Below are 14,012 nucleotides of genomic sequence, written 5' to 3' on the forward strand. Positions count from 1 at the left end.
TCAAGAATTGGTTAGGAGTTTATTCATTGCTCTCCTCAGGGCGTCCTTCACCTCTGTGTTCCTCAGGCTGTAGATGAGGGGGTTCAACATGGGGATCACCACCGTGTAAAACACTGTGGCCACTTTGCCTGTGTCCATTGAATAGGTAGAGGTGGGATGTAAATACATGAAGAGGAGGGTGCCAAAATACAGGGCCACAGCAGTCAAGTGGAAAGAGCAGGTGGAGAAGGCTTTGCGCCGGCCCTCGGCAGAGCGGATCTGCAGGATGGTGGAGATGATATAGACATAGGAGAGGAGGACAGTTACAAGGCTGCTCACTATAATGCAGCATGAGAAAACAAACATCACAATCTCTTTGATGCGGGTTTCAGAACAGGAGAGCGCCAGCAGCGGGGGGATGTCACAGAAGAAATGATTGATGATGTTGGAGCTGCAGAATGACAGCCGAAATATAAAAAAAGTGTTTATCATTGAATCCACCAACCCCACAGCATACAACAAAGCCACCAGCTGTTTACAAAGCTGCCTGGACATGGTGACCGTATAGAGCAGCGGGTTACAGATGGCCACATAACGGTCATACGCCATCACAGCTAGCAAGAGGCACTCAACATCTCCAAAAACAATTGAGAGAGACAGTTGCACAGTGCACTCAGTGTAAGAAATGCTTTTCCTCTCGGCTAAGAAATTAAGCAGCATCTTAGGGGAAATTATCAAGGAAAAGCAGAGGTCACAGAAAGACAAATTACTGAGGAAAAAGTACATGGGGGTGTGGAGTCGGTGGTCAATTGTGATTAACAAGATCATCCCGCCATTCCCCAGCAGCGTGACTCCATAAATCAGTAGGAACACCCCAAAGAGGGGGACCTGCAGCTCCGGACGATCTGTCAGTCCTGAGAGAATAAACTCAGTCACCTCCGAATGATTTCCCTTTTCCATCTCCTCTGAACACAGATCAGGCAGCTGCAGAGTTGTGGGCAGGTGGATGGTGCGGAAAAAATGCCCCTTCTCTGTAATGAAGTAAGTGAACATAAATGCAGATCAGTATCCGCTCAGGACACTTGGTCATTCCAGGTGTTCGATAAAATGCACAAACTGTGCAAATAAAATGACATGCAGGTTAATTATGCCCCACACACAAACACTCCTGTTCACTAATTCAAACAGAAAACAGTGACTTGTGATGGTGCTCTGAGAGAATCAATCTGAAGTGATTATTACTTAGCTAAAGAAGGGGTGAGAGTAAAGAAATGTCAATCTTTCTACCCTCTTTGGGCAAAGGGAGCTCTGTGGCTTGGCATGTGGGTTTGGGGTAAATCTTTCTTACTGTGCTAATTAAGCTTTTGGGCCTTTACTTTAGCCTGTATGAAAGCACTGGCTTCAGTGACTATGTAATTGCCTATTTTTTTCCACCCAAGGAGGTCGCTCCTTTAGCTGAGGGGATAGGATTTGGGGCTGAGGCTTTTAGTGCTGGAGGTCTTAAATTCAATACCTACTGATCCCCATGATGTCTATATGTGTGTGTGTGACTGTAATTCAGGACAATAGGACATACCTGCTGAGAAGAGAGAGAGAGATGTGTTGGCATTTCCCCATCATCAGAAACTGCCAATTTGGAGCATTCAGGAAGTTTTATAGTAAGATTTGTGATCTGTGGAACATGATTGTTGAAGCAACTGGGAATACCTGAGCTCAGAGAGACACAACACCTAATTAATGTGCTCAATGAACCAAAGCCACCCTCAGTGTAACTTATGCCCTGGGGATTAATTTGGCCCACTCTTTCCTAATGTGTTAATGAATGATGCAATTTCTACCAGAGTTACAGAGTATGAGGTTAGGGGTAGATTTCATCCTGCTCTTTTCAGTGCAATATGGGTACTGAATAGAGATAATCCACAAAGGGGGTTTGTTTGTGGAGACTGAAAGCTTTTGGCTGAAAACTTAACATTTTGGCTTGGAAATACTGCAGTGTTCCATCAGATACCACACACCGCCAGTCGCTTCATGGGCCAGGCTCCCAGGCTGGATTACATCCCCCATGATGCACGATGGTCTCTCCTCTTGCTGAACTACCCTGGAATATCACACAATTGTCCCACAGCCATTGTTTGGGGAGGAGGGGAGTTTGGCCTTTTTGATGGAAATTTTCAACAAACCATAGCATCAAGTTTGGAATGAAAGGAACAGAAAGTTAGATGCAGCTGAAATGGACTAATTGTTTCAGAATCACCTCATTGTGCTGATCCAATAGGTGAAATGTAAAACCTGTAAGACATGTAAGAGTACTTTAGATTATCTATCTATCTATCTATCTATCTATCTATCTATCTATAGCAGGCGAATCACCCTGGTATTCTATGTCCTTCCCTTGCTAGGTTATACCCCAAATTAGGAAGGATAGGTTCATGGATTGTGCTTGATGGAGACCACATAATGATCAGAGGAGCTCAGGAGGAAACGCAGTCATCTGCCCTCCATTGTTAATTTGGTGCTTCTCTGTACAACTGGAAATGACCAATGTTCCCTCTATTTTTTTCCATCCATGTGCATATTGAATGTGCAGCACCAATATTAAGGTCATTTGTGCATACTAAATCTAGATATAATATATATTTTTAAAAGTTCATAGGTATGGCGGAAGAAGAAGAAAGGATATTAAAACAAGGGATAATTAACAAGGTGCACTGCTTAAGATGCTTAGTTAATATGAAATCAAATAAAAAGAAAATTAACACTTCCCTTGGAATACGTGTGTTTTATCATCCTTTCTAACAACTCAAGCTATTAAACACAACAAAATGTGGCGTACTGAAAACAGCTATATAAATAAAACAAAGTCATCATGGTCATTAAGGGGAAGCATAAAAAATATACACCAGAGGCCTAATTAAATAACCTACTCCTACTACAGACCACTAAATCTTCAGGGAAAGCTGAAAAATGAAGCATCTGCCAAAACACTAGCATGCTACGGACTTCACAGAACTATCCCCCGTGCATGCACATTATCTGCACACACCGCTCAGCTTTAAGATGCTAAATAAATTTATGAGTCAAATAGAAATGCTCACACCCCAAGTATCAATACAATATTTTCTGATACTGGAAAGGAGAGCAAAAGGCACTCCCATGGGATTATACAATTTCTCTGGAATGTCAACTCTTAATTTGATTAATACTTCACACACACAGAACAGTAAAAATAAGTAATAAAGCAACACAGACAGCAAAACAAAGCCACAAACAAACAAATGACAACACTGAAAATACAAAGGGAAGTAAAACATCAAGTGGTTGGTGGTGGGTATTTTATTTAGTGTTTAGGCCCACGCAGTGCAAGCACAACAGAGCCCTGTAGAAACAGGAAAAGTTCTTCTGGTTTCACACTGTGTGTGTCACCAAGTTAAAAACTCTGAGTAGACCAACTCATTACGTTTTTACATAACCTTTAGGACATTAACACATGGCTTTGGAGTTTGCAGAAAGATCCCTACTTCAAAGAGCTTGCAAATAAGGTCTTTATCGTGAAAAAACACTTAGCACCCCCACTAAACCCAGTGCTGCCTGCTACTTATGAGCCAATGGGAGTACTCTTAAAAGCCAAAACTATACTAGAGAGCAAAGATCTGTCCTTAATGGTTTCCAATGCCTCTCTCCAAACAAATGCTAAAACTTAAGGGAAATCACTTGTCAGAAGAATTGATTTCCATTAGGTTTTAGCAGTTGTTTGGAGAGAGCTGTCTCTCTTCAGCACCACGGCAGCCACCGAGCTGGGACTGGGAAGACTGGAGTGTCTCCTCTGCCACAGCAGCCACTGAGCTGAGGCTGGGAAGGAGGGACATCTGTCCTCGGCAGCCATAGCCCTGGAGCTAGAGAGAGTCACGTCTCTTTCCAGCCGGCGCAGCCTTGCACATCTCAATTTCCCCTCGCTCCCAATCTCACCCCATTGCTCCGCCACCTACTCCCTAATCCTCCGAAGGCCACCACCTCATACTACACATGCATTCTCTCCATGGTCTAATTAGGTGCATGACCCTTCACTCCCTCGTGTGCAACCACCCAGGCACACACCTTAGGGGGAACTATGGAAATGACCCTTCTGAATGGAATCACTATTATAAAAATGGTGTGTTGGATAATGGGGACGCAGGTTTGACAGATGAGATGAAGATCTTGATTTTTATGGTTTCACATGCAAAGAGTAGCCTTCAACTTTTTGTGCAAATGCCTTTTATTTCACAGGAAAAGAGACATTCAAGAATGAAAAATAGTAAAGTCCTCATGAAAGAGAGGACAATTTAATTTCTGTGCCCTTCCCTGCTGGGATCTCTTCAGTGCATGGCCAGGGATTTCATCTTGTGAAATGAACCAGTGGGAACACTAACAGCTCCGATGCATTGCAAATATCCTTTCTCTTCCTACAAGTCTCAGGACTCGGTTGTCTCTGAAATACAGATGAGCCCTTTGTGCACAATCTCCTCCATGGAGATGTTCCTAGTGGTAGCCTCTTGTCCATGTCCAGTAACTTGGTGACGCTAGGGAAGAGAGAATGTGCATACTCCCCTGCCTTCTAGTGTCATCACACAGGCGGACGGAGCATCATTAGACCTACATTCCTCAACTTGTACCCACCGAGGATGTACAGGGCTTCTCTGCACTGTGCCTACATCTGGTGGATATTGCTAGACTTGCTTAAAGAGGTAACCATGATATGGACACTACCCATTAGACCACTTCCCCTGCTGTTGTAAATGGATTCCTCTCCCTAGGAGTCATTGGGGCAAATTCATAGATAGTATAAAACAGCCTAGCTCCATTGAAGCCAAAGGGCCAGATCTTCAATTGGTGCAAATCTCAGCACGTTTTTGAATCATGAATGGGACAACGTACCAAAACACAATCACTTGACATCTTTAAATCAAGACTGTATTGCTCTCTAAAAGAGATGTTCTAGTTTTAATTAGTGGAGGAGGTTCCATGCCCTGTTCTAGACTATGGTCAGATTAGAAATCATGAATCTATGGGAAATCTGTTTCACTTCAATGAAGTCAACGCGCCAATCCCCAGGTGGTGTAAATTGACACAGCTTCATAGAAGTCAGTGGCCCAGATCCCTCTCGGGTGTCACTCACTGTAGCTCCATTGAACTCCTGTCTGGCTAAAGGTAACTGCAGCAACATGGACAGCTCAGAACTGGCAGGGACTGGGGACTGGTCTATACTAGGGGGTGGGGTAGATGTAAGATATGCAACTTCAGCTACGCTATTCACGTAACTGAAGTCGAAGTATCTTAGTTTGACTTACCTGGCCATCCTCATGGCGGCAAGTCAACCGCCGTCAATGAACCACTCCTCAGGTGGTGTAAATTGACAAAGCTTCATAGAAGTCAATGGCCCAGATCCCTCGCTGGTGTCAATCACTGAAGCTCCATTGAACTCCATTGAACTCCTGGCTGGCTAAAAGTATCTTAGTTTGACTTACTTGGCCATCCTCATGGTGGCAAGTTGACCGCCGTGGCTCCCCCGTCGACTCCACTTACTCCTCCGGCCAAGGTGGAGTACGGGCATCATTTCAGGGATCAATTTATGGCATCTAGATGAGATGCAATAAATCAATTTCCGATAGATTGATTACTACCCACCAATCCGGCGGGTAGTGTAGACGTGGCCTGGGGGAGTAAAAAAGGGCTCCTGGTTGGCTGATAGGTCTGAACGTACATTTGCCCTGAGGTAAAGGAGAAGCATGAGTCAGGGCTGGGGCTATGTGGCAGTAGCCCAAGGGAGCTGAAAGCAGTTTAGTGAATTGGACACAGTGATGTGTGGCTGCTGTTCTTAGGTTACCTGGGCTGGGTTCTGGAGTAGTGGTTGGGCCACTGAGGAAGTGGCTTCAATTGGACCACAGTAACAGGGATCAAACTACTGAGTTTCCCATCCGGAGATCCAGGCCCAGAAAGACCCAGAAAAAGCAAAACTGTTGTCTCCAGGGAGGAAGCTCTGGGGGTGTGTCCAGATACCAGGGCTGGGACTGTTTAAAGACTGTGGACACACCCAACCAGAAGGCGTGCTTGTGAGAGGTTGGTGACACACTGTTACAGATCCTTAAATTCATTAAAGGGGTCCCTTAAAGATTGTCCTAACAGCAACCCCTTGTCCATACCCAGAACCCCGGTCAAGCTAGGAAAGAGAGAATGTGCATTATCCCCCTGTCCTCCAGTGATTTCACACAGAAGGGTGGGGCTTCAATTAAACCTGCTTCATTCCTTAACAGAATGGGGAATTTTTCACTTCTTTAAACATCACCCCAAAATATAGGGCTGTATTCATCCCTTAATGAATGAGAATAATGAATGTCAAATCTCGCAGGAGTCATTGATGGAGGAGCACTGGGTCTGCTGAATTTGGCCCCTGTCCTAGGTCCCTTTGCAAGGCCTTTTTCATGAATTGTCTGAGATGTGGAGGTAGATCTGGACTTCACAGAGACCAGACCCGAAGTTAACAAGATTTGAATCCATGTTAACTCCTGCTGCGTTCCCTCCACAGCTGGGTCCTCAGGTTATGTACCAATTGGGAGCAGGTTAAACACACTATGAGCCATTGCTGTGTGTTTCTTTGGAGGTGGAAGGATGGGAGTGAAGAGTTTCGTGGGAATAGAATACTTTCACACTCCCACAGACTATAAAGGGTGTTCCTGTGCAATCTAGGGGTTGTTCCCATGGAATTTGTTCTGATCATGCTACTGATTACATAAGGCTATGGGTATGGCTACACCTGTTTGGTCTGCTTCACAGACAGTAGTTCTCTCACATTCTGTGTTTCATATGTTTGAATAGCTGATTTTTTTGTCTAGTATTTCGGAGAGTGTAGCTTGTGGTGGGGTGGAATTGTTTGAGGATCTTTTGTTTAGTTTTTTGTTCTGTTGACTTTTTAAAGTATGCTTTATAATGTATAATTTGAAAACTCATAATCTGCTGATCAGTATTGTCCTGATAAAATATGTGTGGAAGGTGAAATTATAGGATTACATTGTATGTTGTGTTCTGAAAATTTCCACTCAAAGTGCAGGGGCAGTCAAAAAAGTGAACAAAATGTTGGCTATCATTAAGAAAGGGATAGATAATAACATCTTATCTCTATAAATCCATGGTATGCCCACATCTTGATTACTGCAGGCAGATGTGGTGGCCCAATCTCAAAAAAGGATATCTTGGAATTGGAAAAGGTTCAGAAAAGGGCAACAAAAATTATAAAGGCTATGGAACGGCTTCTGTATGAGGAGAGGTTAATAAGACTGGGACTTTTCAGCTTGGAAAATAGACAACTAAGGGGAAATACGATAGAGGTCCATTAAATCATGACTGATGTGGAGAAAGTAAGTAAGGAAGTGTCATTTACTCCTTTTCATAACACAAGAACTAGGGGCCACCAAATGAAATTAATAGGCATCAGGTTTAAAACAAACAAAAAACCCCTATTTTTCACACAATGCACAGCCAACCTGTGGAACCCCTTGTCAGAGGATGTTGTCAAGGTTAAGACTATAACAGGTTTCAAAAAAGAACTAAATAAATTCATGGAGGATAGGTCCCTCAATGGCTATTAGCCAGGATGGGCAGGGATGGTGTCCCCAGCCTCTGTTTACCAGAAGCTGGGAATGAGTGACAGGGAATGGATCACTTGATGATTCCCTGTTCTGTTCATTCCCTGTGGGGCACCTGGCATTGGCCACTTTCAGAAGAGTGGATACTGGGCTAGATGGACCTTTGGTAGCTTGCTAGTTGCAGTGTTAAATTAACTCGTTCTTTGCTTTCCCCCTCCTCCCTCCCCCCAGACATTTGTATCTGCGAAAAAAAACTTTCACTCCCCACTCACACACCTTTAACACTCCCCAAAAAAGTTTGCAATGCTAGCAACAGCATTAGCAATATACAATGCTAATCTGCCTTCCCATTGGACTCCCTAAGAAAAGGGGCCTTGGAGTTTAACAAGAGCAGGCTTCAAAAAGGAGAATATTCCCCAAACTGGTGTTTAACACTGAAGATCTCTGCAGCATCTCTGCAGATTCTGTTACAAAATATCTCCGAGCATGCCAGCTCCCTCCTGATTCTTTTGTTAATTTTATTCATTTCCTATCATTTATAGTCCATTAAACAGAGTTTAGGAATAAAATTGCAAAACAGTCGGGGAGGAGGGGAAGGACAAGAACCAATGGACTTCAATTTCAGCCAGAGCAGTTTAGGCTGGTCATTAGGAAAAACATCCCAACATTAAGAGTGGCTAAGCACTGGAATAACTTGTCCAGGAAAGTTGTGGACTCTCCACCACTGGTGAATTTTAAGAGCAGGTTAGACAAACTCCTGTCGGGGATGGTCTAGATAATATTTGGTCCTGCCATGAGTGCAGGGGAGTGCAATAGATGACCTCTCGAGGTCCTTTCCAGTCCTATGATTCTATGATCTCATAAAGTGTCCTGCACCGGGGGAGTGCCAACCTGAGCAGTGGGCAGGGCAACGGACACACACCTGCCTACACTTGATATTCAGCCCAACTGTATCCTCTACCTCACACACACACACACACACACGCAGACACACACACACCACAGCTCGATCAGACTGCAGAATAATGAAGAATAATCTCTACTGGGAAGCTGGGACAGCTGGAATATTTCCAACTAGCCTGAGCAAAAAGAAATGAAGGGGATTCTGCTGCCCTGGAAGGCAGATAGGACTAGATTTCCCAACCGGGCTTTTCTATCAGTAGCTTCTCTGAGGCCTGGTTTATGCTTAAAAATTAGATCAACCGAGCTCCGTTACACAGGGCAGGGAAACTTTTCATACCATGTTTGAGGCAGTTAGCTTGTACTGACCCTCAGTGTAATTCTTCCATTGACCTAGCTCCTGCCTCTCGGAGATGTGGATTAACTACATGAATGGAAAAAAAACCCATCCATCAATGTGGAAAGCATCTATGCTACGGCACTGCTGCACACTGTAGCTGAGTCAATGTAATGGCTATAGCTTAGACATTCCCTGAATCAATGGGGGAGTTTTCCCCTTCCTATTAAAGATATTTTTCTCACCTTTTCCAGACACTCTTCTCCCTCTCATGTAAAGCTCTTTCCTTCTTTTGAAAGGTAAATAGGTTCAGAAAAATTGAAATTTCTCTTCTCAGGATAATTCCTTCCTTCCCCTCCCATGAACAGCTCACTGTCATTTCAATTAAAGGCTGAAGTGCTCTGAAACTGACTTGTTTGCCCATGACTTGGTGGTACCTCTTTGTTTTTCCTCCCTTCACTTACAATGCATTGAGAAGGTGGGAAGCAGTACCTGCTCAGAAGCCTAAAATCAGACTTAGAGTCGAATCATTCCCTGTTTGCTAACCACACCAACGTTACCCTTAATACCTGTGGAGCTGCTTCCTTGGGTGGCAGAGGTTACATTTAGCTTTGTTGAGTCTGAGATTTACTCCCTGGAGCATGTTTGCTCCCAGGACAACAGGTGTGAACCGCACATGCAATTCATGATGTTACCATGTCTTTCCTTGTGGAAATGGAACACAGAGGGCCAGAGCATCATCTAGTCTGGATCGCTGGCTCTCCCGTGAGGTCTTTTTAATATGATACAAAACTGAGGTGACTATATTCCACTTTATTTGTTGGTCACTTCTCCAAATCTCTCCTTAATTATTTCCCAGAATTGGAACACAAAGGTGTCTAGAAATGGGTGAATTTCTTCTGGATTAATAATTTATTGTCAAAAACAATACTGTTTGGATTGACCTGAAACTATTCACAAATGCATTATAAATACTCCTAATTCTTTTGTCCCAAAACAATGTGTGTGTGCGGGGGAAGGATTTAGGTTCCTGTCGCAACGCAGCCACCGTAGGAGGTGGTCGTGGTCCTTCCCTTTGTAACTTTTAGCCCAATAGTTGGAATGTTCACTTGTGAGGTGGGAGATCCAGGTTCAATTCCCTCTTCTCTACAGTGCAGGGCAAAGCCACATGTGACATTGCCCGCCATATGCTTTATGAAAATATGCTTCTGAATATGACATAACTGGAATATACTTTATGCTAAGTGCCCCATGTAACATATCATTAGAAAGGTTATATTCTACTAAGTGTGTTCTTCCTATTTGTTTACATGGATTATTTCTATGTCTGGAATTAGGAGAATAAGATATAAACTTGGAGTGGAGGCCATTAAGGGTGCTTCAGAATCACTGAACTGTGAATGGCTCTGTTTACCTGCAAGCCTTCCTGTGTATGTGTGGGCCAACTCAGGAAGAATGGCGACCGGGGTCTTACAGTGACATGTGACCTTGTCACCAGATACTGAAATCCATCTTGAAGCTGCTACTTTTCCAGAGGGAGGTGGAATTCCAAACAAAGGTTTCCCACCTGAAGGATGTTAAATATAAAGTGGGGAAGGCAAATGATGAGTTGTCTTCAGCTGGCTTAAGAGACGACCTCCCCACCCCACAGAGATACCTGCAAGCACCTGGAAACAAAAGGACTGTAACCGCAGGTGTGGGGGAGAACAGGCTGGACCCAGGTCAGAAAAAGGATCCGACCTGAGAAGGATTTTACCTGAAATAACAACTGGGGTGAGAAGTTAACATTTGTAAATGATTTCTGAGTTTATTAAACTTAGTGTTGCGAGTGGTTTTTTTTTTTTTGGTTGGGTGTTTTTTTTCCCTTTGTGACTTACTTTGTGTCTGTTACTACCTAAAACCACTTAAATCCTACTTTTTATACTTAATAAAATAACTTTTATTTATTTATAAACTCAGTGTAAGTAATTGTTACCTTGGGGGGCAAACAGCTGTGCATAGCTCTCTTGCAGTGATATAGAGCATGAACATTTATGATTTTACCCTGTATAAGCTTTATAGAGAGTAAAATGGATTTATTTGGGTTTTAGATCCCATTGGGAGGTGGGTGTCTGAGTGCTGGAGACAGGTTTCCTGCAGAGCTTATTTCAGTCTAGATCTGCAGTTTTCAGGCTGGGGCCCAGACCCTGCGTCTGTGTTGCAGCAGGCTAGCGCGTCTGGCTCAGCAAGGCAGGGTTCTGGAGGCCCAGGCTGGCAGGGAAAATGGGCTCAGAGGTAATTTCTGCACATCGGGTGACAGTCCCAATGAGGGTCTCTGTGACCCAACTCATAACACTATGCACTTATATTTCCTGCATTTGCAGAAAGCATCCCAGCCACTGAGTGATGTGCTCTTGGAATCTGAGTTGCTTTCAATCTCTCCTTTCCAAGTTGTTCTGTGGTGGATAGCTAATTAAATAACTATTGGAACAGACATGTGAAGTTGAATATGTGGGTACCCCGAACTACCAGTCTATAAAGTCTTTCTCTCTTTCTGGACCCATGATTCTTCCTGTCTTTTATCCACAGTGCAACAGCTTCAACAGAAGAGACTGAGGCCATATCTACACCACTGGCTAAATCAGGGCTACTGGGATAGATGAAATCTTGTTGATTGAGCAGGTCTGGGGAAGACATGCTAAGTCAATGGGAGAGATCTCATCTGTTGAAGTCTGTACTCCACCTCCCTCAGACACTATATTCCACCATGGATCTTTCTCAGGGCTGGGCTACACTAACGCTGTCAGATGATGTATGTTACACTACTTCCATTACGTAACTCTCCCAGTGACATAGCACGGTGTGGACACCGCTGTAAGTCAGACTAACTTAGTCAACTTGAAGTAGCGTAACTGAGATCAATTTACAGCAGTAATGTAGACCAGTCCTGAGAAAGATGCAGGACAGAACATAGCCCAATTGCCAGGGCACTGTCTTGCAATGTGGGAGATCCACTTTCAAATTGATTCCTGCATTTCCGGAAAGCATCCCAGCCCCTGAGAGATATCCTATTCCATTCTGGGTTCCTCTCAATCTCTCCTTTCAAACTTGTTCTACTGTGAATAAATAATTCAATAACCATTGGAACAGAGACGTGAAATTGAGCATCTCACGCTCTAGGTGGGTGCCCTTAGCCCCCAGCCTATAGAATCATTCTCTCTTTCTGCACCTCTGATGCTTCCCACTGATCTCATTTGGGGTCTGCAGACCTTGTTGGAATACAAACAAAGTAATCAAAATAACAATACAATGATGAACAATACAACCACGGGCTGTGTGAAATTATAATGAAATGGGCTGGGAATTGAATTCACCTGTTTCCACACCCCATCACTAAACCAGTAAAGAGTTAAACAGATTCAAGAATTGGTTAGGAATTTATTCATTGCTTTCCTCAGGGCATCCTTCACCTCCGTGTTCCTCAGGCTGTAGATGAAGGGGTTCAACATGGGGATCACCACCGTGTAAAACACTGAGGCCACTTTGCCTGTGTCCATTGAATAGGTGGTGGTGGGATGTAAATACATGAAGAGGAGGGTGCCAAAATACAGGGCCACAGCAGTCAAGTGTAAATAGCAGGTGGAGAAGGCTTTGCGCCGGCCATTGGCAGAACGGATCTGCAGGATGGTGGAGATGATATAGAGATAGGAGAGGAGGACAGTTACAAGGCTGCTCACTATAATGCAGCACGAGAAAATAAACAACACAATCTCATTGATGCGTGTGTCAGAACAGGAGAGCGCCAGCAGTGGGGGGATGTCACAGAAGAAATGATTGATGATGTTGGAGCTGCAGAATGACAGCCGAAATATAAAAAAAGTGTTTATAATTGAATCCACCAACCCCAGAGCATACACTAAAGCCACCAGCTGTTTACAAAGCTGCCTGGACATGGTGACCATATAGAGCAGCGGGTTACAGATGGCCACATAACGGTCATACGCCATCACGGCCAGCAAGAGGCACTCAACATCTCCAAAAACAATTGAGAAATACAGTTGCACTGTGCACTCAGTGTAAGAAATGCTTTTCCTCTCCGCTAAGAAATTCAGCAGCATTTTAGGGGAAATTATCGTGGAATAGCAGAGGTCACAGAAAGACAAATTACTGAGGAAAAAGTACATGGGAGTGTGGAGTTGGTGGTCAATCGTGATTAACAAGATCATCCCCCCATTCCCCACCAGGGTGACACCATAAATCAGTAGAAACACCCCAAAGAGGGGAACCTGCAGCTCCGGACGATCTGTCAGTCCTGAGAGAATGAACTCAGTCGCCTCCGAGTGATTTCCCTTTTCCATCTCCTCTGAACAGAGATCAGGCAGCTGCAGAGTTGTGGGCAGGTGGATGGTGCAGAAAACGTGTCCCTTCTCTGTAATGAGAGGGGTGTGAGAGTAAAGAAAAGTCAATCTTTCTACCCTCTTTAAGCAAGGGGAGCTCTCTGGCTTGGCATGTGGGTTTGGGGTAAATCTTACTTACTGTGCTAATTAAGCTTTTTGGCCTTTACTTTAGCCTGTATGAAAGCCCAGAGACACAATGGAAAGCACTGGCTTCAGTGACTATGTAATTGCCTATTTTTTCCACCCAAGGAGGTCGCTCCTTTAGCTGAAGGGGTAGGAGTTGGGGCTGAGGCTTTTAGTGCTGGAGGTCTTGAATTCAATACCCGCTGATCCCCATGGTGTCTATATGTGTGTGTGTAACTGTAATTCAGGACAATCAGACGTACCTGCTGAGAAGAGAGAGACAGATGTGTTGGCGTTTCCCCATCATCAGAAACTGCCAGTTTGGAGCATTCGGGAAGTTTTATAGTAAGATTTGTGATCTGTGGAACATGATTCCTGAAGCAACTGGGAATACCTGAGCTCCGAGAGACACAACACCTAATTAATGTGCTCCGTGAACGAAAGCCACCCTCAGTGTAACTTATGCCCTGGGGATTAATTTGGCCACACTTTCCTACTGTGTTAATAAATGATGCAATTTCTACCAGAGTTACAGAGTATGAGGTTAGGGGTAGATTTCATCCTGCTCTTTTCAGTGCAATATGGGTACTGAATAGAGATAATCCACAAAGGGGGTTTGTTTGTGGAGACTGAAAGCTTTTGGCTGGAAACTTAACATTTTGGCTTGGAAATACTACG

General features: G+C 44.0%; 1 protein-coding gene across 1 annotated transcript; it reads right to left on the minus strand.

The window, feature by feature from the left end:
* LOC123369513 (olfactory receptor 1044-like) lies at positions 1 to 13,172 on the minus strand. The gene is made up of 2 exons (XM_045015177.1): positions 12,582 to 13,172; positions 1 to 939 (listed from the first exon to the last, which is right to left on the minus strand). The coding sequence occupies exons 1-2, from the start codon at positions 13,170 to 13,172 to the stop codon at positions 1 to 3; spliced, it is 1,530 nt and encodes a 509-aa protein (XP_044871112.1).
* Positions 13,173 to 14,012: the final 840 nt, after the last annotated feature.

The sequence above is a fragment of the Mauremys mutica genome, chromosome 4, assembly GCF_020497125.1.
Source record: "Mauremys mutica isolate MM-2020 ecotype Southern chromosome 4, ASM2049712v1, whole genome shotgun sequence".
In the NCBI taxonomy this organism is placed as follows: Eukaryota; Metazoa; Chordata; order Testudines; family Geoemydidae; genus Mauremys; species Mauremys mutica.